The sequence below is a fragment of the Chrysemys picta genome, chromosome 7 (assembly GCF_011386835.1).
Source record: "Chrysemys picta bellii isolate R12L10 chromosome 7, ASM1138683v2, whole genome shotgun sequence".
NCBI lineage: Eukaryota > Metazoa > Chordata > Testudines > Emydidae > Chrysemys > Chrysemys picta.
This window is the reverse complement of record NC_088797.1, coordinates 127261431-127287599: the sequence shown is the minus strand read 5'-3', so window position 1 is coordinate 127287599 and position 26169 is coordinate 127261431. Positions and strand designations below refer to the sequence as shown.

The 26169-nt window shown below is 49.0% G+C and overlaps 1 protein-coding gene across 1 annotated transcript in view; it reads left to right on the top strand.

Annotated features, from left to right (window-relative positions):
- The first annotated feature begins 17410 nt into the window (after positions 1-17410).
- ARMH3 (armadillo like helical domain containing 3) overlaps positions 17411-26169 on the top strand; it is a 160489-nt gene continuing 151730 nt past the window's right edge. The window contains 8 exon segments of the mRNA XM_008179796.4: positions 17411-17461; positions 17463-17513; positions 18046-18079; positions 18082-18101; positions 18262-18356; positions 18358-18406; positions 19387-19494; positions 20727-20819. Of these exon segments, the coding sequence (XP_008178018.2) occupies positions 17411-17461; positions 17463-17513; positions 18046-18079; positions 18082-18101; positions 18262-18356; positions 18358-18406; positions 19387-19494; positions 20727-20819 (501 nt within the window).

Sequence of the window (26169 nt, the reverse complement as noted above, 5' to 3'; positions counted from 1 at the left end):
TCCCCTTGAGTTGCTGCCGGAGGCCAGGGTTCACCCCAGTTGGATTCTTGTGGGTGTACCACTGCCAGTGGCAGACGTTATTTGGGGATGTTAGGTCACAAATCCAAGGAACTGTCCAGTTTGAGGCGTCATTAGAGGAGGTTTGGAGCAAATTCATAAACTAAACCGTAATAAGTCACCAGGACCAGATGCTATTCACCCAAGAGTTCTGAAGGAACTTAGATGTGAAATAGCCGGACTACTAAGTGTAGTCTGTAACCTATCATTTAAATCAGCTTATGTACCAGATGACTGCAGGATAGCCAATGTGACGTCAATTTTTAAAAAGGACTCCAGAGGTGATCCCAGCAATTACAGGCCGGTAAGCCTGACTTCAGTGCCGGGCAAACTGGCTGAAACTATAGTAAAGAACAAAACTGTCAGACACATAAATGAACATAATTTGTTGGGAACGAGTCAACATGGTTTTTGTAAAGGGAAATCATGTCTCACCAATCTACTAGAATTCTTTGAGGGGGTCAACAACCATGTGGACAAGGGTGTAGTGCACTTTGTCAAAGGCTTTCTGAAAATCAAGGTCCCCACCAAAGGTTCTTAAGCCAAGTAAGCTGTCATGGGATAAGAGGGACAGGCCTCTCATTGATTGGTAACTGGTTAAAAGATAGGAAACAAAGGGTAGGAATAAATGCTCAGTTTTCAGAATGGAGAGAGGTAAACAGTGGTGTAGCTCGAGCCCCGCCAGCCCTTGTCTCTCCCCCCTCCCCCCCCGCTCCCCGCAAATATAAGTAAAACTATGCCTATGCCCAAGCCCCTCCTCCCCGCCCCGGCCCGGAGTCCCTTGCTCCCTGCCCTGCCCACTGGGCCCTGGCGTTTTTATAGCATGTTGAGGGTGGCCTCAGCAAGAGGTTGTTGTGAAGGCCAAGACTATAACAGGGTTCAAAAAAGAACTGGATAAGTTCCTGGAGGATAGGTCCATCAATGGCTATTAGGATGGGCAGGAACGGTGTCCCTAGCCTCTTTGCCAGAAGCTGGGAATGGGCGACAGGGAATGGATCACTTAATAATTCCCTTTTCTGTTCATTCCTTCTAGGGCACCTGGCATTGGCCACTGTTGGAAGACAGAATATTGGGCTAGATGGACCTTTGGTCTGATCCAGTATGGCCGTTCTTATACCTGTCATTCATCTGATAGGTGTATGGACAGAAACTTAAAGTATGATAGATAGATTTCCCCCCCAAGTTACATGGAGCTTGTAAAACAATTGCTTTTTGCTATGAAGTATTGTATAGCAACTGTCCTGTGGACGGAAATGTTTTAATATGAGCACTGTAGTTCACTAGTATTGGTAATACCGTATTTGCAAAAAAGTGACCTGTCACAGACGTGTTCTGGTGTTGCTGGCAGAGGGGGCTGTGCCAGAGTGTCTCAGTGGCTTCTTCTAATGTGGCCCTGGCTGGTTCCTTAAAACTTGGTTAGCATAAAATATTAGTTTTACAGTATATAGTCTTCAGAGGGGTAGCCATGGTAGTCTGTATCAGTAAAACCAAGGAGGAGTCCTTGTGGCACCTTAGAGACTAACAAATTTATTTGGGCATAAGCTTTCGTGGGGTATAACCCACTTCATCAGATGCATGGAGTGGAAAATACAGTAGGCAGGTATAAATATACAGCACATGAAAAGATGGGAGTTGCCTTACCAAGAGGGGGGTCAGTGCTAATGAGGCCAATTCAATCAAAGTGGATGTGGCCCATTCCCAGCAGTTGACAAGAAGGTGTGAGTATCAACAGAGGGAAAATTAGTTTTTGTAATGACCCAGCCACTCCCAGGCTTTATTCAGGCCTATTTTGATGGTGTCAAGTTTGCAAATTAATTCCAGTTCTGCAGTTTCTCGTTGAAATCTGTTTTTGAAGTTTTTTTGTTGAAGAATGGCCACTTTTAAGTCTGTTATTGAGTGTCCAGGGAGATTGAAGTGTTCTACTGGTTTTTAAATGTTACAATTCTTGATGTCTGATTTGTGTCCATTTATTCTTTTGCATAGAGGCTGTCCAGTTTGGCCAATGTACATGGCAGAGGGGCATTGCTGGCACATGATGGCATATATCACATTGGTAGATGTGCACATGAACGAGCCCCTGATGGTGTGGCTGATGTGGTCAGGTCCTATGATGGTGTCCCTTGACTAGATATGCAGACAGAGTTGGCAATGGGGTTTGTTGCAGAGGTCCGTTCCTGGGTTAGTGTTTCTGTTGTGTGGTGTGTAGTTGCTTGTGAGTATTTGCTTCAGTATATACCCCCGATACTTGAGTATATCCTCTGTTTTCCTCTAATTACTGGTTGCGCCTTTCTTGGATTAATCACAAGATCACTATTGTGAATAGTGTGTTGGCTGTATTGCCATAGTACCTCAGTCAGGGATCAGGGGCCCCACTATGCTAGATGTTGTACAAATATAACACAAAGCTGGTCCGTTTCCCAAGGCCTTTACAATCTAAGGCAAGAGACAATGGTGTGAATACAACAAACAAAGGGGGGAGGGCAGGAGCACAAAGTAAGAAGATTAAGATCAGCCTGATAGGCAGTAGACACAGCACACCGGCTGTTTAGGGTGTTGTAGGCATCATGGCAGAGGACAGTTTTAAGGAGGGATTTGAAAGAGGACAAAGAAATGGTTTTATAGTTGTTTATGCACGCTCCTTCCATACAGAAGGGGCAGTATGGGAGAGAGCAAAAGGTCCTCACGGGAAATTTGACAAATGGACAATCAAGACTGACTTCATTGCCCGATCAGGGGGTGGGAGTTGTCTTCTTGATAGCCTGTGAGAGGTAATAGGTTGGGCTGGGATAGCCTGCATGGATCCTGAAAAGGACAGACCACTACTTTGTGCTTGATGCACTGGAGAAGGGGGAGCCAGTGAAGGGATGTGAAGAGTGGGACAATGTGGCTGTGGTGTGGAGGCAGGAAACTGATCTTTGCAGCAGCATTTTGAACACATGGAAGTGGGCCTGGGTGACATTTGTCAAGTCCAGAGAAGAGGTAGGAGGTGGCTGCAGCGGTTGATGTGCGGGATGATGAGGGCCTGACTGAGCATTTTATCTGTTCAAACACAGAGGAAAGGCTGGATCTTACAGCGGTTGTGCAGGAAGAAATGGCTTGAATTTGTGGGTCTAGTATGAATATTTTTCTTTCTTTCTTTGCTTCGTATAGTGGGGTGTGATGGGAGGAAGTATAGCCGCATCTACACCAGCTCATTTGTTCTTCAGCAGTGGTGTGAACTCCAGGTTAGGCCAGACAGAGGCATTTTACCACAGCTCTGAGGGCGTTAGATGATCTATTGACGAGCATCCAGTCTACACTAGAGCTTATGCTGCTTCAGCTATACTGCTGATGAAAAATGGATAGGAAATTTTCTAGTGTAGACAAGGGCTATATGTGAGATACCAGCTCAGACGTTTTCTTGTCAACGAGTCAAACTATAAAGGTGATTTGCTTTTTGTGTAGAATATGGCATGGAGCATTTGGGCAACTCCTGCTGGAAGTATAGTCTCGGCTGCCATATAAGCCCAAACTTTGAGGGGTCCTCTTTTTATTTTTATTGTTGGCGTTGCACTATTGGTGCGGTGGGCATTTTACAGATGTGTAGGAAGACAAGATCCTGTTCTGAGCAGTTTTCATTCCAATAGACAAAGTACAAATAAAGGTTATAAGCGAAGTTAGCCAAAATGAAGGATGTCTGATTTGCAGAAATGTAACATTTTCCAAGGTTGGTTTTTGTTGTGAATGAGAGTGAATCCAAACTTTAGTGAAATTTCCCATGAACTGGAATTCCCCCTCCCCCCCCCAACTTCATTTCAGAAACACTGAGGTGTTCACGAAAGGAAGTCTGCTCCCCTGGCTGGAGAGCTGCTGAATGAAATCGATGTTCTTGTCAGTTTTCATAGCTGCTAAGAGCAGCCAGAAAGCTGACAGGAATGTCAATTCCACCTAGCAGTTGTGGGGGCTCCCAAGGTCTGTGTCTTTGGGAAGTGCCCCGAGCTGCAGATCCTGGGAGCTCGTCTTAGGCTCCTGGCTCAGTGGCAGGGAGCCTGGAATGGCAAGTCCTGTGTCTCTCCAGCTTCCCGGACTTTTGCGGGGAGGCAGAGAACGGGGGCTGTTCAGCTCCTGGCGCTGATGGGAAGGCTGAGCACCCAGGCATTGTGCTTTGGCAGCCCTCCGGAAAAGGTTTTCTCAATTTCCATAGTAAAAAGTGAAGCTGACAAGAGCCTGCCGTCTGACTGGCCTGCTAGTCCAAGCATAGGAAGCAGGCTTTAAAAAGATGCAGGGTGTGAGCCAGAGAAGATGGCAGGATTCAGTAAGGATGGAGCTGCAGAGTATAGCGCACAAAGGGTTGTGGTGGGAAACCGAGGCAGGTGGCCATGGCACGGCACTCTATAGAGCCCGGGATGTGAGGTGCAGATTTTGAACTGGATGTGAAGAAGAGCAGAATCCCTCCTCTGGCGCCAGGTCTGAGGGGATGCGATTGGCGTGGTTAGGGGGGAGAGGGTTTTAGCTGCAGCACCCTGAATGGATCATTGAGGGGAGAGATGACAGGCCAGGAAGGAAGGGGTGTGGGTAAAGGTTACAATGACAAGAGTTATGCTTGTGGGGATAGAGAGGAAGTGGCACATGCTGGAGATGCTATAAAGGCAGAAGTGTCAGGATTTGACGAAGATTTGGATGTGAGCAGGGAAGATTAAAGAGGAGTCAAAGATGACCCCAAGGTTGCAGGCTTGAGTGAGCTGAGATCACTGTCCACAGGGTGGGGAAGGAAGGGAAGGATTGGAGGGAAGCCAAGGGGAGCTGATGAGAGACAGGAAAGGAGATGTTGTGAAGACAGGTGATGGAGCGAGGGAGAGATGGGTTTGATTTACTGTCATAAGCTGGTATCGGAGGTCATGGGAACAGGCGAGCTCACCTGAAGAGAAGGAGGCCCCTGGACTTACAGAAGGGATCAGTGACTTTGAGGGCAGTTGTGGCAGAGTGGATGGAAGCTGGATTAGAGAAAGTTTGGGTAGTGGGGAGTCGTTGAAAAGTCAGGTCGTATCCAGAGAAGGCTATTTTTTTTTTTAAGGATAAATGAGACAACGGTATGTTGGAAAGAGGATGAAAAGGAGCGTGAGGAGAGAGAATGGCAGATGAGGGGCTAGGAAGGCGAGGAAGTCTGAGGGGCAGGTTAAGGGGTTAGACTCGCAGGGGTTCCCAAACTGTGTTGTGTGTCACACTGGTGGTGTGTGGGCGTGTTCCATCCATTCATCTGAGCATTTTTAAGAAGGTCGTACGTGACCCAATAAAGTTTGGGAGCCACTGGACTGAAGGGGAGGGAAGAGGGCGAAGGATGATAAGGATGAGGAGGACCTCCCTCATAACTTTTTAGCTCAGTGATTAGGGCACTTTTCAGGGATGTGGGAGACCCAGGTTCAGTTCCCCCTCTGCCTGAGGGGTAGAAGGGATTTGAACAGGGATCTGCCTCTAACCACAGGGCTGTGATCCCCGCTACTGGATCGGGCCCCGCATATGACTTAGGCAGCCGAACCCCTATCTTCCCCTGGTTTGTGACTCACTCTGGGGCTGAGGTGGGTGTGCTGATGCCTTGATGGAGGCAGTAGTGTGCATGGAGAGGCAGAAATGTGGCTGCCTAGGGAACTTTTATTGCAGACACGACGGCGTTTAGGTGCCTACAGGGGTCAGAGTGAGTTCTGTGAATCGCAGAGGAGCCGAAAGCTGGGATTTAAGCGTCTAAGTACTTTTGTGCCTTGAGGCCTAAGAGCCCAAGGTCACTCAGGAAAGCTGTGGCAGAGCAGAGAAATGAACTCGGGTCTCCCAAGTCCCAGGCTAGCGCCCAGTGTTCCTCTCCATATTGGTATCAGAACTGAGAGGAGGAGAACGTTGACAATTAAGCAGTGGTAGGTGGGGAGAGCTCCTGCTGAATATTGTTAAACTTGGTCTTGCGGATTGAGCACAGGACGGGGAGCCAGGAAATCTTCCGTTATAATTTAGGCTCTACTGACTTAGCTGTGTCTCCTTGGGAAACTCATGTCACACACCCCATGCCTCAGTTTCCCCATCTGCAAATGGAGATGTGCCTATCTGCTGCTGCCACTTTCTTCTCCCCCATATTACATCAACTGGGATCGGTTCATAAGAATGGCCACACCGGATTAGACCAAAGGTCCATCTAGCCCAGTATCCTGTCTTCCGACAGTGGCCAGTGCCAGATGCCCCAGAGGGAATGAACAGAACAGGGAATCATCAAGTGATCCATCCCCCGTCACCCATTCCCAGCTTCTGGCAAACAGAGGCTAGGGACACCATCCCTGTCCATCTTGGATAATAGCCATATCCTTCTATTTTGAACCCTGTTATAGCCTTGGCCTTCACAACATCCTCTGGCAAAGAGTTCCACAGGTTGACTGTGCATTGTGTGAAAAAATACTTTCTTGTGTTTGTTTTAAACCTGCTGTCTGTTAATTTCATTTGGTGACCCCTAGTTCTTGTGTTATGAGAAGGAGTAAATAACACCTCCCTATTTACTTTCTCCACACCAGTCATGATTTTATAGACCTCAATCATATCCCTCCTTAGTCGTCTCTTTTCCAAGCTGAAAAGCCCGTCTTTTTAATTTCTCCTCATACGGCAGCCATTCCATACCCCTAATCATTTTTGTTGTCCTTTTCTGAACCTTTTCCAATTCCAATATACCTTTTTTTGAGATGGGGCAACCACATCAACACGCAGTATTCGAGCTGTGGGCGTACCAGGGATTTATATGGAGGCTTTATGATATTTTCTGTCTTATGATCTATCCCTTTCTTGATGATTCCCAACATTCTGTTCGCTCTTTTGACTGCCGCTGCACATTGAGTGAATGTTTTCAGAGAACTATCCACAATGACTCCAAGATCTCTCTCTTGAGTGGTAACAGCTAATTTAGACCCCATCATTTAATATGTATAGTTGGGATTATGTTTTCCAATGTGCATCACTTTGCATTTATCAACATTGAATTTCATCTGCCATGTCGTACGCAACCCCTGAGATGTTATTCTACACTCTTCCAGCACCCCCCAATCTAGACTGTGTCTCACGTTCAAGCTTGCCATCTTCTGTCACCCAGTCAACGTGATCGTTCTTGGGGTACCCAGGACTTTGCGTCACCTTGTTACCTCTTGCCTCCAGTGCGAGGGAGGCTTTCTTGGGCTTAACTGGGTATCAGCTTCCTGACACCATAAGCCTGTCAACACCCCCCTCCCCCCCCCCCCCCCCCCCCGGATAAACTTCTCTGCGCTAGGCCAGCCTGCCCTGTGCCTTGCAGGTTAACAAAATGTACATCCCAGTCCCTGAGCCCCTTTGAAGGGTTCCTCTCTGATATCCAGCCCTGACACTGGCTACTCACAGAATTACCAAGTTCACTGATTCCACGCAGGATCAGCACTTAGCTTAACCACAGCACTGAGACACATTTATGAAGAAAACAAGGATAAGTTTATCATGAAATATTCAAGTCGTGGTGAATGCGAATATTGGAATCAAATGTTTACATATAAAACAAAATCATAACATGCTTTCTAGAGATGGAGCTTAACAGGTTAACCTCCTGTCTAAAGAAGTTTTCTCTCTCACCCAGTGTCTTCTGCAGCTTTTCAACCAAAGTTGGCTGAGATCCTGTTTTCACGAATGTAAATGCATTGCTCGTTTACTTCCTAGGTGCAGGACGATGGGTGTCGTCTTTGCCTCATAGATATATTGTTAAGCTTATTGTCAAACCGCCTGTGGTGTGTTTGGCCTGTGTGCTCCTGCCTTGTTGACTTCACATCTTTCTGCTAACTTGTGACTTTGTATGTAAACGGACATCCGTAGTGTTAGCTTACAACGCTTGATTTACATTCTGACCGAGGGATCCGTATCTGACCTCCTGTTTGGAGGAAAACGTATTTTTCTTTGATACAGACTTAAAGCCATATATTTAGTTTGTAAACATAATGCCTTACATCGGGGTAGGCAACCTATGGCACGCGTGCCAAAGGCGGCACGCAAACTGATTTTCAGTGGCACTCACACTGCCCTGGTCCTGGTCACTGGTCCGGGGGGGGGGGGGGGGTTCCTGCATTTTAATTTAATTTTAAATGAAGCTTCTTAAACATTTTAAAAACCGTATTTACTTTACATACAACAATAGTTTAGTTATATATTAGACGTATAGAAAGAGACCTTCTAAAAATATTAATGGATTACTGGCACGCGAAACCTTACATTAGAGTGAATAAATGAAGACTCGGCACACCACTTCTGAAAGGTTGCCTACCCCTGCCTTACATAGTGTCTGTACATACATTTCACAACAATATTAATGACCAGTGTGACCCCAACTTCCTTTAAGACCTCACATGATGTTCTTTGATGAGCTGGAATGTACTTTGATGAAGTGAGACTATTCTTAATGTTTCCTCTGAATACTGTGTGGGTGCCTCAGTTTCCCCTATGCATTTCTTAAGTCTCCAGTGTGCATAAATGGCCGACACTCTGTCTCCTTGCAACAAATGGCTGGGGCCCTTCCCCCCTGCAAGGGAATAGCTAAAGGTGAGCAAAGAGATCAGGTGACCTCCTGGCCGGGAAAGAGACAAAGGCCAGAAAGGAGGGGATTTCAGTTTGGAGCTGGCTGGGGACAGGAAGTGAGGGCAGACGGGGTTGTCTGGCTCGCTGGGCCCCAGAATGGACCTGGCTGAGGGGTCCTGTTCGCTGTACCTACAAGCTCTGTTTTAGACCATGTTACTGTTATCTAATAAACCTCTGTTTTACTGGCTGGCTAAAAGTCATGTCTGACTGCGAAGTAGGGGTGCAGGACCCTCCATCTAGTAATGGACGAGTACTATTATCAGGACTCTTTCCCTTCAAATATATATTTAAAAAACTCCTTATTGTCCTTAATTCTGCTGGCCACTGATTTCTACTTGTCTCTTGGCTTCCCTTATCAATTTTCTACAATACCTAACTTCTGTTTTATATTCATTAGTATCAACTTCTGCTTTCTTCCATTTCTTATATATTATTTTTTATTTTTTTACAGCTACCTTCGCTTCCCCTCTAACCCAGGTTGGTTTTTTAACCAGCACAGACTTTTTCCTCAATTGTGGGGGAGTGGCTTTTTCTTCATATAGTAAGGTGTTCTTAAATAATTCCCAGTTACAGGTCTGTTTCATCTTACGCGCATTAACATGAGCGAATTCAGCTTTACATGGTCGGCAAAAACAAAAAAAAAAGAGAAAAATAACAATTTAAATACTGTACCTGCCTGTTTTTGTTTGTTTGTTTGTTTTGCTGACTACTTTCAGTGTGCCACTGTAGGGGGCAGCGGCGCGGAGGAGGGGAGCGGCTGCGCCCTGCTGGGAGCGGGCTGCATGCTCCATCTGCCCCGGCCGGTGCCAGGTCTGCAGCAAGCCCAGCAGCCCGCGTCCTTCCCTCCCTGCCAACCGACGACTTTCAATTCACCTGCAGGCAGGAGCGGTGCGGAGCCCTCCTGGCAGGTGGCGCGGCGGGAGGGGCCGAGTGGCGAGCGCTCCGGCTGAAGGAAGCCCTGGCCACCCCCCTTCTCTCTCTCCCCCCTGCTAGCCGGGGCGCGCACTCTGCTGCCCAGGGCATGTCTGCAGTGCAGGGAGTCCTGCTAGCCAGGGTACAGCCGCTGCCCACCCAGAGGCTCGCCAGCGCGGCCGGGGGAGGCAGCCGCGAGCTGCCAAGTAAGTGGCACCGAAAGTTTGCACCCTGTTGTTTTTTTGTTTTTTTGTTTGGCCGCTCCGGCCGCTCTGCACCCTGTTTTGTTGTTGTTGTTGTTGTTTGTTGCTTCGCCGCTCTGGCTGCCCTTATTTTTTTGTTTGGGGCGGCGAAAAAGCCAGAGCCGGCCCTGCCTGTAGTGCAGGCAATTCCGCCCGCCATTACACTCAATGTCATTCTGACTATACGCGATTTTCACTTTACGTGCTGACTGCGGAACGTAACCCCAGCGTAAGATGAGACAGACCTGTATTCTTGTTTTTCTGATTATATTCTTCCTACCGGCTAATTTGGCTCATAATTGTTTTCAGCTTTGTGAAATTGACCATATTAAAGAAGTGTGTGTGTGTGTGTTGCTTGTCTGGACTTTATTCTGCTTGCACATTATAAGTGTGATCAAGTCATCATCATTTGTACCTAAGCTCCTATTAATTTTCAGTTATGTGATCACTTCTGGGATCATACAGGGCCTAATTTGTAGATAGTGGCGTTGCACAGGTGTCACTGTGAGCGTCATTTAGCCTGCAGAATCTTTATTATAGGTCACGACTTGCGTAGTGAAAAGAATCCAGCCTCACAGACTTGGGGGGGGGGGGGGAAGCGTGAAGGGCCATGGGTTAGGAAAAACATTGTTTTACTTGCAAACTGGGCACATTTGCAACGGAATCATTGCGAGATGACAGATGTGGAGCCTCACAATGGGACCTTACAAAGTCAGTTTTCATGACAGCTCTGTGCTTCATAATGCAGGGGCTAGTTTTGTATTTGCACAACTGCAAAAATAAGTTTAGAAACAAACCCTGGTTGGTATGGGCCTAGCAGTCAGTGCTTGGTGCTAGGAGCATTCACTAGTCTTGAAATCATTTGTATGGGTGAGCCCAGCCTTTCTCGCAGTGCCAAGTTGAAAGACATTGGACTTTAAAGCAAGTATCAACTAAGTCCACGTTTTTCAGTGTATTTGTTGCCATTGAATATTAACTCCATATAACAAGTCCTGGGTTTTGGACTAATGTAGATTTCATACCCTGCAGTGCTGTTTTCCTGCTCTGAAGAACAGTGTGACGCTGCAGTGGTGAACAAGAATGTGGTTATTGAGCATTGCATGCTAAAAAAATTGCAATGGTTTATTTCTAGGACTGTGTACTGGAATGTGTGTGTGTGTGTGAGATTGCTCACAAACACGAAAATATTCAGGTTTATTAGACAAGGAAACAAAATGCAAAGCAATGCTAATGCAACGTTCACATTGAGATGTACATACCAAAGTCTGGAAATTCAAAGATATGGATCGACCAGTAACCACATGTTGGATACGTGGAGTTTAGAGTTGTTCTCGTTAAAACCATATACAGTAATATGATTTTTGCCATTACAAGAGACAAAGTATGTATTTGCGAGGGGGCTGCATTACGGCTGTTGTGGAAATCGTAGCTTTCGCTGGCCAGGTTTGTGTGATCAAAGCCCCAGCCTTAGCATTGTTAAGGTTTTTGCTTGCAATTTCTGTGGGTATTTGAGTGACAAGTTAATAATAGTGTGTTCATTTGAACGTCACATGTTTGGTTTGCGGAACTCTGCTGTGGATTCTAAAATGAAATGAGCGGTAGATGTGCTAAGCATGCCTTGTGCTTGGCTGCCCATTCAGTGCCAAATCATGCTGAGCCCAGGATTGGCAGTAGGTACTCTGTGGTGTAGACAAGGCTTTTCTGCACGAACACTTACCTACCATGGCTTTTGTGTCTCCACTTTCATGATGCCATGTCTCTTTAGTCCCAGATGAAGTGTCCTGAACTTCCGCTGTGCAGAGAAGTGGCTGGTGTACTGCAGCTCTGGGGGGTAGCTCTCCTGGCGCTCAGCTGCCACAGCTGCCTGTGAATAGAATTGTCCTTCTGAACCCAAGAGTATGAAAACATGTTGATGCCTTTACATCAGTCATCTGTTTGAAGGAGAAGCTCTGTTAACTGCAGCCAGTTAGTCCCATTGTTTCTAAAGTCTGCTCATTCAGCATCTCTAGCATGTATAAAAGTTTTCAACAACAAGATTATAGGAATGTTCAATATTTTCTGCAGGTGCTTAGAAAGCCCTCACCAGCTAAATGCAGCTGTTAATTTCTAAAATTTCTATTTCTTGCTGCTAGGTGCATCGTATAATTGCATAAAATGAAAACAAAAACCCATTAGCGCTGGCTGATGGTCCTAGGTCATGAGACCAGGTGCTTTGGAATGAAAGGAGAGTTGAACTTTTCTCTTCTGGTTCCTCCGCATGCTCATTTGTAGTCCCTGGAATAACAAATTCTAAACAAAGGCATTATTTTATTCTTGCCTCTAGCAATCTTCTGTGTGTGCTTTCCCTGTCACTTAGGTTAAGAGATGCCAAATCCCAGTCCTTATCTTGACAAAGACTTGGAGTTTTACATGATCTCGTCTTTCTGATGCTAGCCTGGCAGCAAGCATTGTTTCGCTTGGCGTTTAGAATCTGCTGTCTTTCTAGACATGCGAGAAAAGTGCTAAAACATATTGCACCTCTCACAGCTCTTTTGGTCTGCATCATGCACATGGAGTGTATTGATTCCCCTCCCGCCCCCCCAATTTGGTGCAAGAACACAGACCCAGGAGCACTGCAAATGAGTTTATTAGCATTGACATTGAGATTCATTAGCTGTAATCCAATTAGAAGCACACTGATAGATGTGTTTGTGCACTGGGGCTGTGTGCTGTTTTGGATACAGAAACTTGTGATTCCAGTTGGAGAGCTTGTTTTGGGTAATCTCATGCAAGATCTGTATCTCCAGGCTCGGAATGGCATCAGTTTTGATTTGCTTGCTAATAGAAACCTTTCTGTTTCCAATTATTTTTCTTGATTGGGGAGACAACTTATTTCCCATGACACAGTTAAAAAGAAATGGAGAGTCTCGAGGAGGGAAGCCATCAAGATGATTTAACAATGTTTTCTTTCTAGTTTGTTTTACTTAAACTTCCCTCAGATCTTAATTGGATGAAGGGCCTGCCAGGCTATAAAAGTGCTGGTCCAATAGCTGTAAGATGTGGTTCAGTAATTACAATACTGTGAAAAGAACAAGAGTACTTGTGGCACCTTAGAGACTAACAAATTTATCGGCGCATAAGCTTTCGTGTGCTACTGCCCACTTCTTCGGGTGCATATCACATGATTCACAGTGCTGTGAGGCACTCCAAGCCCTGTGTCGGTAGCAAATGAAATCCAAATCTCTGTTCTGAAATGGACACCCATTAGTCATTGAAAGCTGCTCTTTGAGGGAATGGTAGCTTGCTCTTTGAACATACCGTGGAAGGAGTCTTGGAAAAGAGACGACTAAGGGGAGATATGATAGAGGTCTATAAAATCATGACTGGTGTGGAGAAAGTAAATAAGGAAATGTTATTTACTCCTTATAACACACAAACTAGGGGCCACCAAATGAAATTAATAGGCAGCAGGTTTAAAACAAACAAAAGGAAGTATTTTTTCACACAACGCACAGTCAACCTGTGGAACTCCTTGCCACAGGATGTTGTGAAGGCCAAGACTATAACAGGGTTAAAAAAAGAACTAGATAAATTCATGGAGGATAGGTCCATCGGTGGCTATTAACCAGGATGGACAGGGATGGTGTCCCTAGCCCCTGTTTGCCAGAAGCTGGGAATGGGCGACAGGGGATGGATCACTGGATGATTCCCTGTTCTGTTCATTCCCTCTGGGGCACCCGGCATTGGCTACTCTCAGTAGACAGGACATTGGGTTAGATGGACCATTGGTCTGACCCAGTCTGGCTGTTTTCATGTTCTTGAGGAGTCCAGGCATTCTGCTTTGGAAGCTGAATTCCACAGCTGTCTCCATGACTGCAGACTTGGGAAGCTCAAGGGGCACCAGAAATGTACTGCAGTGCACTTACCTCTGTGTGCATAATTTATCATTGCTGACTTAGCTGCTGCAAGCGCCTGCCCTTCCTTTCCTGGAGGCTGCTTCCGCTCTAATCTGTACTGCCGGGTGTGTTGCCTGTGCAGGCAATGGAGTTCTGTAAAACCCCCATTGGTGGTATGGGGAGAGTGGCAGAGAGTTCAGAAGGCCGCGTGGGGTTTGAGTGAGGCGAGGTACTCCATTCCCTCCATGCGCCGGTGTGATGCGTAGAGAAGGTTAGGAGGTTGCTAAAACGTTTTAGTGTTTGCTTGGGAAATGTTTATCCTATGGAGTGATGTAAATAGGTAATTTGGAATAAATCTCATATACTGTGTAGCATCAAAATTACTGTATTGATTGCAACATTAGACGCAGGCCTGTGAGTACCTCGGAAGGTTCAGGGATCGAACGCCCAGGCCTTGTGACACGTTTAACAATCGCAGGCACACGTCACTAGAGCAGGGCAATAATTGTTTCTTTATACAACAGTCAAGCTGGCCCAACACGACTACCAACAGTGAATAAGGGGCAAATCATCGGTGTGAGGAAGAACCAGAACAATGAAATAGAAAATTATTAATGTAAGAAACTGTGATGTTTCCTGGGGATACCCATGAGGGTGAGGCATCTTGCTTCGCCCTGCCCTTAGCGTGAGGTCTGTGCCTGCCGTGTGTCAGCTCCCTGACTCCACTGGCCACGGTCAACACAAGCACTCCCTTCTTAGCCTGCCAGGCTCTGCTGTCCCTCTGCAGGTTAGCGGTAGGCACGCCCCAACCTCCGAATGTCCAGCCCCTGGTCTGCTGAACACTCTCAGATTTGCTGCTCGCCAAGGAACAGTATTCCCCCCCCCCCTACTAGTTACACCCGAGATCGCAGCGCCACTTCCCACACAGCACTTGGGTATGTTTATCGTGAAAACAAGCAAAAGCTTATTTAATATAGAGTAGGGATTCAAATGAAAAGTAGAAATATTGGAAACAAATGGTTACATGTAAAATAAAAACAGCATCTCTTATATGGCAATGCTCAGCCCAGATCCTTCCAGTTTATTACAGCCAAGCTTGGCTGTGATCTCCCATTCATGACACTGTCCTCTGGTCTCCTCAGTGGAAAGATGCGGGGGGTACCTCTCCCCCAAATATACTCCACCACTCCATTGTCTTCATGGCTAACCAGGATCTCCCCTGTGCCTCTTTCTTGTCCATTTCACAATCTCTTGATTAGCATCCAGCTCAGACTGTAGACAGGCCTCCATTGTGGAGTGGATGATACACACCACACATGACCAGTGAGTGAGAGAGAGAAGCATTTATCCCCGTCTGGTGACCTTCCTTAATTCTCAGACCTTAAGAACATAATTTTCAGTACGGATACGCAATTCCTTAAACAATATCCAGCCACACGTTTCACAGTGATTATGCAACCAGTGGGCTATTGGCTCTTCATGGAGATCTCATGTGCCACCTTTTGATAAACTTAATATGCATACATCTGACCGAGGGGATCCCTGTGAAACTCTATGCACCCCCTATGCCCTCTACCATAGAATCATAGAAGATTAGGGTTGGAAGGGACCTCAGGAGGTCATCTAGTCCAACCCCCTGCTCAAAGCAGGACTAATCCCCAACTAAATCATCCCAGCCAGGGCTTTGTCAAGCTGGGCATTCAAAACCTCTAAGGATGGAGATTCCACCACCTCCCTAGGTAACCCATTCCAGTGCTTCACCACCCTCCTAGTGAAATAGTGTTTCCTAATATCCAACCTAGACCTCCCCCACTGCAACTTGAGACCATTGCTGCTTGTTCTGTCGTCTGCCACCACAGAGAACAGCCGAGCTCCATCCTCTCAGGTAGTTGAAGGCTGCTATCAAATCCCTCCTCTTCTCTTCTCGACTAAATAAGCCCAGTTCCCTCAGCCTCTCCTCATAAGTCATCTTCCCCAGCCCCCTAATAATTTTCGTTGCCCTCCGCTGGACTCTCTCCAATTTGTCCACATCCTTTCTATAGTGGGGGGCCCAAAACTGGACGCAATACTCCAGATGTGGCCTCACCAGTGCCGAATAGAGGGGAATAATCACTTCCCTCGATCTGCTGGCAGTGCTCCTACTAATGCAGCTCAATACCCTCTTGGCAACAAGGGCACACTGTTGACTTGTATCCAGCTTCTCGTCCACTGTAATCTCCAGGTCCTTTTCTGCAGAACTGCCACTTAGCCAGTCAGTCCCCAGCCTGTAGCAGTGCATGGGATTCTTCCGTCCTAAGTGCAGGACTCTGCACTTGTCCTTGTTGAACCTCATCAGATTTCTTTTGGTCCAATCCTCCAATTTGTCTAGGTCACTCTGGACCCTATCCCTACCCTCCTGTGTATCTGCCTCTCCCCCCAGTTTAGTGTCATCCGCGAACTTGCTGAGGGTGCAGTCTGCTTGATACCGGCTGCCAACTAGACATGGAGCTGTTGATCGCTACCCGTTGAGCCTGACGATCTAGCCAGTTTTCTATCCACCTTATAGTCCATTCATCCAATCCATACTTCTTTAACTTGCTGGCAAGAATACTGTGTTGGCACAAGTTGGCGCCAAGCGGTTCCTGGGTTATAGAGATCCTGTTATAATTTTGGAAAATAAATTCCTTTTGCTCTAAGAAAGGGTCCACTCTAATACTTAATGTTGTTAGGTATTTGTGACCATCAGTTGTCAGGCATCTTGCAACCTACCTAGCTTCTGGGTACAAGGAGAGAATTTCCATTCACAGCACTGTCTCTTTCCTAACAGCTCATTAGAAACTTAGGCCCTGATTCTGTAATTGGGCCTCTTGGGGCTGGAACTGTGTGCTTCTGTGAAGCCCCAGTGACGCAGTGAAAAATCCTGAATACACTAGCATTTGATATGGGGGGCAAATCTTTGCAGCTCTTGCACAAGTGGGCGAGCATTTTGCATTGGATTTTGGTCAGGATCTCAGCGGTGTAATGCACTGTAATGTTTGCCACCCACTTTTTTTCCAGGGAAGAAATACAAAATAATACATGCCGTAGAGCAGGTTGATCAGCACTTCTTTGCTTTCCTTCTCCAAACATAAGAACAAAGGGATATTGAAGCAAATTGGTAGGCAGCAGGTTTAAATCCGATAAAAGGAATTACTTTTTCGCACAGTCTGTGGAACTGATTGCCACAAGATGTCACTGAGACCAAGCGTTTAGCAAGATTATAGTAAGGACTTCTTTAAAAAAAACAAACAAAAAGTTGGAAGGGACATAAGCTCTCCTGCCCCAGGCCACAAACCAACCACTGACTGACGGGTTAGGACGAAACTTTCCCTATAAGCAGGCTATTCCATATCTATTCTGCAAGGTTTGTTGCACCTTCCTCTGAAGCAATCTGGTGTTGGAAACGGAAATAGGATCTGGCTAGCTGGACCGTTGGTCTGATTCAGTGTCTGGTGTGGCAATTAACCCCCCTCCATTTCCTGCATGTTAGTGGCTGTTAATATGTTACTCTAGGGTACAGAGATATCAGGGCTATGGCGGACAGAACACTTTGGGAAAAACATCCGTGCAGGGGACCATCTGTTTGTTTGGATAGTACCTAGCACAATGGGGTCCCGGCCGTGACTACAGCTCCTAGGTGCTGTGGCCATATGCTGCCGCCTCCTGCGTTCTCAGTAGTTGGTCTCTGTTCTTACGCCTAGGCTGTACACCATGGCCCAAGCAGAGAAGAAAGGTGGACTGCTCTGGAAATCTTCAGCCTCCACAGAAACCATTGAAAGAGAAAGTTGTGCTAATGTACGATGAGATCTTCATGGTAAGGACTGGGCCTTTTTTCCTTTGTCCCTTTGGTTTGCTGAGAGAGCTCCATGTGTCGGATTCTTCTCCATGAGACAGGGCGCGCGTCTATCAAAGCCAGGCTGTCCCATAACGGTCTCCGATGACATGCCTTCCTCTGCTGCCTCCTTCAGTTTCACTGAGTGGCGTTCCCCGGGGCTGTAGAGTGCGGTGCCCATGAAGCTAGGAAAGGAGCGGCAGGCCAGGGGAGCCAATGCAGTAGGAGGAAGGGACTCCATAGTGAGGAGCTGTGAGGAATCTTCTCCTTTTCGGTTTGGGGGAGAGAATATTTCTGGGAGACAAGAACGAAAGCTGCTCAGGCGAGAATTGCTTCTGCAAATCTCGCTTTTGGGAATCTGCGTTGGCAATATATTGTACTTGGAGAACTCCAGTGACAGGTGAGTAACCTTGTCTTCCGGAGTCTGAACTATTTACGCTGATGTTCTGTCGGTGTGCTTAGCCTTTCTCCTAGCTGTACTATTTGTTCTCACGGGGTCTCCTTTCTCTTTCAGACGGAGGACCCCAGTAAATGCAGCCCTCGGTTCTGGAGGAGCTTTTCCTCATGAAGGTACCGTAAGAGTTGAAAGCCATCCTCTTATCTTTTGATTCGCCTTTGCTTGTTTGCCCTGGGATGTGGCAGGGATTTGCCCACCTGGGGGTCTCCACTTCCTTTCAGCAGCTGGGTGAAATGCATTAATTGGTTTTTCCTTCATTCCTTGACCTGACAGGTGAACCTGGAGTATCTAGAAAGCAAGCTGGAGTCTCTGGATGGAGAAGAGTTAATGAAGATAAAAGATAACATTAACTGTTTGTTCAACACTGCATCCAGGCCTTGGAGAAGAGCACCCAATCCGAGTAGTCAATGCGTTACAGGTACCACAGCTGATGGCTAGGGAGCCCGTGTGAGTGGGGCCGTTTATTGATACTGTCAAGCACCTTGTGCTAGTTTCTTTAGTGTGGCTGAGAGGCAGTGGACACTCACTGGTAGCTTTTATTATTTATTTGTTTGAAGGTTAGAGACATTCAAAATCCTGTCTACCTTGGGAAATGTAAATTGCCTTTAAAATGCAAATTCTGGGATTCTGGAATTGTGAGGAAGACCACACGCAGCGGGATGGGGTGGAAGGGAGGAAGATGAGGAACTCCGTGCAACAGGGAACCCGGCTGGGAGCTGAAGGGTAGTCCAAGAGACAGTTTTTCTCTCTTCCCCCCCCCCCCCCCCCCCCCCGCTCCCTGCCCCTCATTGAGTTTCCCGACAGAGGAAATGAAATAAAGTTCTGGAGAAGGTGGAGTGAAATCTGTACAAGAGACCAGGCTTATTAGATGACTGCTTGTCTGATGAAAGTGCTCCAAATGTCCCTAAAGATATGGATACAATTTTGCTCTATGCTTTAGAAATATTTTCTTTTAAAGGAACATCAACAATTGCTAAGCAGCGTGACAGGTGCTGCCCCAGCCTCAGTGTCCCCTTCTGGGCCTTGGCAGTCACACTTCTCTAGTCTGTAAATGTCTCTCTCCCTTGTTGCTGGGCGGGGCACCCGAGGAAACTGTCTGACTGTACAGGCAAAGCAGCGAGAATGGCTGTCTGCCTGGTGGTGTCAAATGTGCACACTGAACACACTGGAAAATATGTATTTTCTCTAATCTCCGAGTTCTCCGAACCTGAGGAGTTACAGAGAACAACGGGAAGGGAAGAGTTCAGACAGGAATGGGACCTAAATTGATGGTGGCCCTTGAAGCACCTGTTCTTTGTCAGTCCCGGGAGCAGGGCTTGGAATGGGGTTTGCTGGGCGAGCCGGAGGTGTGGCCTGATGTCCTGTGCTCAGCTGCATCCTTCCCTCTTTCCTTCACAGACGTTATGTGCGTTGATTCGCGGCGTCCATCAGAAGAACAAATCCACCTCTGGGTTTGACATCATCAACATGCTCATGGGCTTTGACAAAGCCGAGCTGTGCATGAAGGTAAGGGCTCTGGCATCAGAGGAGCCGCATGCTGCTCGCCAGCCCTATGCTACAGGGATGTCCTCTGTAGACGGTTGCCGTTACGAAGAAGCGCATGCACGTGTGTGAACACTACAGTGAATTATTAAATGCAGCTGCCCTGGTGTATTCTGCCTGCCGAAGGCCCAGCACAAGGGCGCTTGTAATTCATTACATATCTAACGTAATGATGGAGGGAGGTTGTGCCTTTCCTTTCACTCCATGGTGTTGTTTCCTAGATTGTCATGAATAGAATTTAATGCTAGAAGGGACTGTTAGATTATCCGTAAAAAGAACAGGAGTACTTGTGGCACAGAAGTGGGCTGTAGTCCAAGAAAGCTTATGCTCTAATAAATGTGTTAGTCTCTAAGGTGCCACAAGTACTCCTGTTCTTTTTACGGATACAGACTAACACGGCTGCTACTCTGAAACCTTAGATTATCTGGTCTGACCTACTATATAACACAGGCTGGAAAATTCCACCCAGTTACCCCAGTATCAAGTCCAGCTGCTGAAGGTAGCAATCTTTTTTGGTGCTTCGATTTCCCTCAGTACAGCTGGGCAGGTGGGAACTTATACAGCGTAAACTCAGCCAGCGTCTGACCTTTGAATCTTTTACCAGTGAGTGTAGTTGCTTGAGCAGTGTTAACTATCCACTGGCAAACTCTGTCCTGCCGCTACAGTGTTAACTATACAGGCAAACTCTGTCCTGCCGCTAGGCTGCTCACGTACACATGTCTGGTTTATAGCAGTCAGAGGTCAGAATGCCTCTGTCCATGCTGGCGTCTGAGCTGTAAATCAGTTACAAGGTGGGGTGGGCTCTTCAGGGGATGAGCTGTTGGAACAGACGCTGCTTTTGAATGCCACCTCCTGCCATGGGGGGTGATAGAAGGGGACAGTTTAATAAGGCTTTTTTGTGTCAGTTATGGAGTAACCCTTCTATGAATGATGAGATTTGATGGTTCGCTGTGGAACCGCTCCAGTGGGGGTGGTGGGATAACTGGGGCAAATGTGCTGTAAGGATTAACGTGATCCAGCAAGTTAATGTCACATGTGACCTAGATTGTGGCTGGTACCAGTTCCTCCCTGACTCCTGACAAGGCTGAGGGAGGGATTTTAGTGGTGGTCTACGTTTGGTAGCCAGACTGGCGTGCTATACGTAACCGGATGGATTCAGGCCGCCAAGGCTGATTGTGACTATGTCCCTTCCTCAGAATCTGATGGAGAGCTTGGACTCGCTGCTTTGTGCAGAAGGCTCCGAAAGCCTGAAGAGTTTGTGTCTGAAGCTGCTTCTCTGCTTGGTAACGGTAAAAACACACAACTGACGTTTCGCTTAGAAACCTCGAAGGGCAGGAGTGCCGGCGAACTGACCAGAGTGCCCCTGGGGCAGGAGGACGGGGGGATCTGGGAGTGCAGAGGACAAAGTGTGGTACAGGGTACAGTTGCTGGAAGTGCTGCTTCCAGAATGATCTTACTTCCCGCGCTGACATTGCAGTGTCAGTTGATCAGTGTCTTTATGGCCATGTGTCATTTCCAGAATTGTTGCTTTGGAGAGCAGCTACGTTAAAGAGCCCCGGGGTGGCGGCCCCGTGGAAGGGCTGCTGGCTAGCGAAGGGCTGGCCCGTCCTGAGGCACAGATGTGCTCTTCGACGGTTACTGGGATGATTCCGGGCCCGCTCAGTCGTTTCCACCCTTTGGGGCCAAGGGGCCTGGGGCTGGGAGTGTTATTCTGTCTGTTGTTGTGTGATGAGTTGTTGCGGAGTGTGGGGGAGTTAGGGCCCTGCACCCCTTTTCCCGAGATTCACTGCGACTCTTAACCAGCCAGTAAAGCAGAAGGTTTATTTAAGGACAGGAACACAGTCTTAAGCAGAGCGTGTAGGTACGACCAGACCCCCTCAATTAGGTCCCTCTGGGAGGTTCAGGGAGCTTAGACCCCAGCTTGGGGTTCCCTGTGTTGCACCACCCAGCCCCAACCGAAACTAAACTCCCAGCCCCTCCCGCTGCTCCTCTTCTTTGTTCAGTCTTCCGGGCAGAAGGTGTTAATTCTCCCCCACCCCCCGTTCCTGGCTCAGGTTACAGCTCAGGTAGCTTTCTTCAAGGGAAGTCCCACATTCCCACTGCAATCCCCCCTGCAACATTCCCAGGTCAAATCTGTCCTGCTCCCAGCTCCGTCACATCTTTCCCCCCCTTCGAGACTGAAACTGAGCGGGGGTTACTCTGACCAGTGACCTGGGGAAGTTCAGGGCTCCCTCTCCGGGACAATGCGTCCGCTATTAGGTTGTTACGTCCCTTCACATGGACCACGTCCATGTCATAATCCTGCAGGAGCAGGCTTCATCTCAGGAGCTTGGCGTTGGCTCCTTTCATCTGGTGCAGCCAGGTCAGGGGAGAGAGTGGTCGGTGTGCACGGTGAAGTGACGCCCAAAGAGATATGGCTCTAGTTTTTTGAGGGGCCCACACCATGGCCAGGCATTCCTTCTTGATGGCCGCGTAGTTCTGCTCCCGGGGGTAGCAACTTTTTGCTCAGGTACACGATGGGGGTGTCTCTCCCCCTTTTTATCCTCCTGCATTAACACCGCCCCCCAGTCCTGTGTCTGAGGCGTCGGTGAACACCATAAAGGGCTTGTCAAAGTTTGGGTTTGCCAGAACTGGGCCACTGACCAGAGCCTTCTTCAGCGCCCGGAGAGCCTCCTGGCACTCCTCGGTTTAGACCACTTTGTCTGGCTTCCCCTTCTTGCACAGCTCAGTGATGGGGGGCGGCTATGGCGCTAAAGTGGGGCACGAACCTCCGATAGTACCCTGCCATCCCAATAAAGGCTTGGACCTGCTTTTTGGTTTGAGGAGCGGGCCAGTCTTTGATCACCTCCACTTTTGGCTGGTTCCGGCTTTAGGCAGCCGCTTCCCACCCGGTGGCCTAGGTAGGATACCTCAGCCATTCCCACCTTGCACTTCTCCGGTTTTACGGTCAGCCCAGCCTTCTGGAGTTGGTTCAGCACTTGTTTAACCTGGGATATGTGGTTCTCCCAGGTTTGGCTAAAGACACAGATGTTATTGATATACGCAACGGCAAAACTTTTCATCCCCCTTAGTAGCTGATTCACCAGGCGCTGGAAGGTGGCCGGCGCTTTCTTGAGGCCGAAGGGCAGGGTCAGGAACTCATAGAGCCCCAGAGGGGTGACAAAGGCCGATTTCAGCCTGGCATCTGCATTTAGCGGCACTTGCCAATAGCCCTTTGTAAGATCCATGGTGGTAAGGTACCGAGCACCTTCCAGCTTGTCTAGGAGCTTGTCCGGTCTGGGCATGGGGTAGGCATCGGCTACCGTGATGGCATTGAGCTTCCGATAGTTTACACAGAACCGGATCGACCCGTCCTTTTTGGGGACCAGCACCACCGGCGAGGCCCAAGGGCTGGAAGACGGCTGGATCACCCCCAAAGCCAGCATGTTATTAACCTCTCTTTTCAGGTCCTGAGCAGTTTTCCCTGTGGCTCGGAAGGGGGAGCATTTTATAGGCGGGTGCGATCCTGTCTGCACCCGGTGGACAGTCAGATTAGTGCGTTCAGGCTGGTTGGAAAACAGCTGTTGGTACAGATGCAGCACCCCTCCGATCTCAGCTCGCTGGGCAGGGGTTAGCCGATCAGAGAGGGGAATTGCTTCCAGGGGAAAGCCAACTTTTGTCCCAGGGAATAGATCTACTAAAGGGTTATTTTCCTGCCCCTCCCACTGTCCACACACGGCCAACACCATATTTTCCCTGTTATAATATGGCTTTATCATATTTACATGGTACACCCGGTGGTGGTGTGCCCGGTTTGACAGCTCCACCACATAGTTTACCTTGTTTAGTTGCTTGACAACCTTGAAGGGCCCTTCCCAGGCGGCCTGGAGTTTGTTTTTCCTCACGGGGATGAGGACCATCACCTGATCCCCAGTGGCGAAGGCGCGGGCCCGTGCTGTGCGGTTATACCAAACCTTTTGCTTCCTCTGGGCTCTGGCCAGATTTTTCCTGGCCAGGCCCATGAGCTCGGCAAGTCGTTCCCGGAAGGTCAGGACATACTCCACCACCGACTCTCCGTCAGGAGTGGCCTTCCCCTCCCATTCGTTTCTCATTAGGTTCAGGGGCCCCCTTACCCGCCTTCCATATAGCAGTTTGAAAGGCGAAAACCCAGTAGACTCCTGGGGTACCTCCCTGTACGCAAACAGCAGGTGAGGTAAGTACTTGTCCCAGTTCTGCGGGTGCTGATTTATAAATGTTTTTAGCATTATTTTTAGCGTTCCATTGAACCTTTCCACCAGCCCGTTGGATTGGGGGTGATATGCTGAGGCCCAGTTGTGCCGGACCCCACATCTCTTCCACAAGCACCGGAGTAGGGCTGACATGAAGTTGGACCCTTGGTCCGTTAAGACTTCCTTGGGGAACCCCACTTGGCTGAAAATGGTCAGCAGCGCATCCGCCACAGTGTCTGCTTTAATGGACGATAAGGGCACTGCCTTGGGGTAGCGGGTGGCGAAATCTACCACCACCAGGATGTATTTTTTCCCAGACCGGGTCGTCTTGCTGAGAGGTCCCACTATGTTCATGGCCACCTTCTGGAAAGGCTCCTCTATGATGGGCAAAGGTCTTAATGCTGCCTTCCCCTTGTCCCGGGCCTTCCCCACCCTCTGGCAGGGGTCACAGGATCGGCAGTACTGCCGGACGTTGGTGAAGACCCCGGGCCAGTAAAAGTTTTGTAGCAGCCTTTGCCTGGTGCGCCGGATTCCCTGGTGCCCTGCGAGAGGGATGTCATGGGCCAGGTACAGTAGCTTGTGGCGAAGCTTCTGGGGAACCACCAGCTGCCTCCTGATCCCCCACAACTTCACTTCCCCCGGGGGAGCCCACTCTTGGTACAGGAACCCCTTCTCCCACAGGAACCTCTTCTTGCATCCTCTCCTTATGGTCTGTACCACACTGAGGTTAGCCAGGCCCCTTAGCTTCCGCAGGGAGGGGTCCTTTTGCAACTCGGCCTGGAACTTGGCAGCTGGGGAAGGGATGGGGACCTGCTCCCTCTTGTCGGCTGGGTCGGAAGCTCCAGCCACCCCGCGGCCTGTCCTTGGGTGTTTCCTCCCCACCCGGGAAGGGTTCGGTGCCTCCGGTGGGACATCCTTCCCAAGGTCAGGGCGTAGTGCCCCTCGCCGGCTCTGGCTACGGGTCACGACTAAGGCGGTCTGGGGGCTGCTTGGCCAGTCCTCTAGGTTCCCCCCCATCAGCACCTCAGTGGGCAAATGGTGGTGCACTCCCACGTCCTTGGGGCCCTTCTTGGCCCCCCATTTCAGGTGTACCCTCGCTACGGGAACCTTGAATGGGGTCCCGCCCACCCCGGTCAGGGTTAGGAAGCTGTTGGGCACCACCCGATCTGGGGCCACCACCTCGGGCCGGGCCAGTGTTACCTCTGCGCCCGTGTCCCAGTATTCATAAACTTTCTTTCCATCCACCTCCAGGGGAACAAGGCACTCGCTCCGCAGGGACAGCCCCGCGCCAACCCTGTAAACGGAGAACTTTGAATTCGGAGCATCTGGCCCCCCAGAGAAGCTGGCCGGGGGCCCTTTTCTCTCTTGAGCAGTTGATAAGCTGCCAGCCCCTTTTGCGTGGGAAGCCTGCCCCTTGTCCATCTGGGCCTCTACCAAGTTAACCCGGTGCGGGTTCGGTTTGCTCAGTTTGTTTTTGAGCTTGGGGCACTGGGCCCGAACGTGGCCTCTTCGGCCGCAGTAATAGCAGCTCAGGTCCCGTGGGTCCCCTCGAGCCGGTCAGTTGTTCCTGATGCTGGGTATTTCCCGTGGGAGGGGATTTCCCATATTCCCCCTTTGGGAGGTCCCAGGGTGACTTTTTCTTTGCATCGCGGCGGGCCTGTTTCTTTGGGGCTTCTTTCTGCCACCCCCTGACCGGCTTTTTACAAACTCATCAGCCAGCTGCCCGGCGTGTCGCGGGTTCTTTGGCTTTCTGTCCACCAACCACAGCCTTAGGTCGGATGGGCACCGCTCATACAGTTGCTCCAGTACCAGCAGTTTAATTAGGTTCTCCTTTGTCTGGGCCCCACCAGCCCACTTGCTGGCGTATCTTTTCATGCGGACGGCTAGTTGCAGATATGAGATCTCAGGGGTTTTATCCTGACTCCGGAACCTTTTTCGGTACATCTCAGGAGTCAGCCCAAACTCACGTAGCAGGGCCTTTTTGAATAGTTCGTAGTCCCCTTTCTTTGTTTTTTCCAGTTGGCGGTACAATGCCACGGATTTGGGGTCCAGTAAGGGGGTAAGGACCCGGAGTTTGTCCGCGCAATGCGCAGCCGCCTCTGCTTGCACAGCTCCACCAGGTCGCTCTTAAGCCGCTTGGCATACATCTTCCTGCTGGCCACTCACCGGCCTGTGTGCTCACAGCTCCCCACAGTTCCCAGGGGGACCCCTAGTGTGCCAGCCCTTCTCGAGGTCACAGCCTTTCTGCCAGGGTCGAGCTGCAGACTCCTTCGCCCCTGGGACCACTCGCTGCGATCCCCCCGGGGGACCCTGTTACTGCAAAAGTTCTTCTCGCTGGTCACACACTCCCAGGGGTAATAACCGTCTCTCTCTCACTCTTCAGCAGGCCTGGTCCCCGTCAATTCCCCTTTGTTTTACTGCTCCCCAGTCA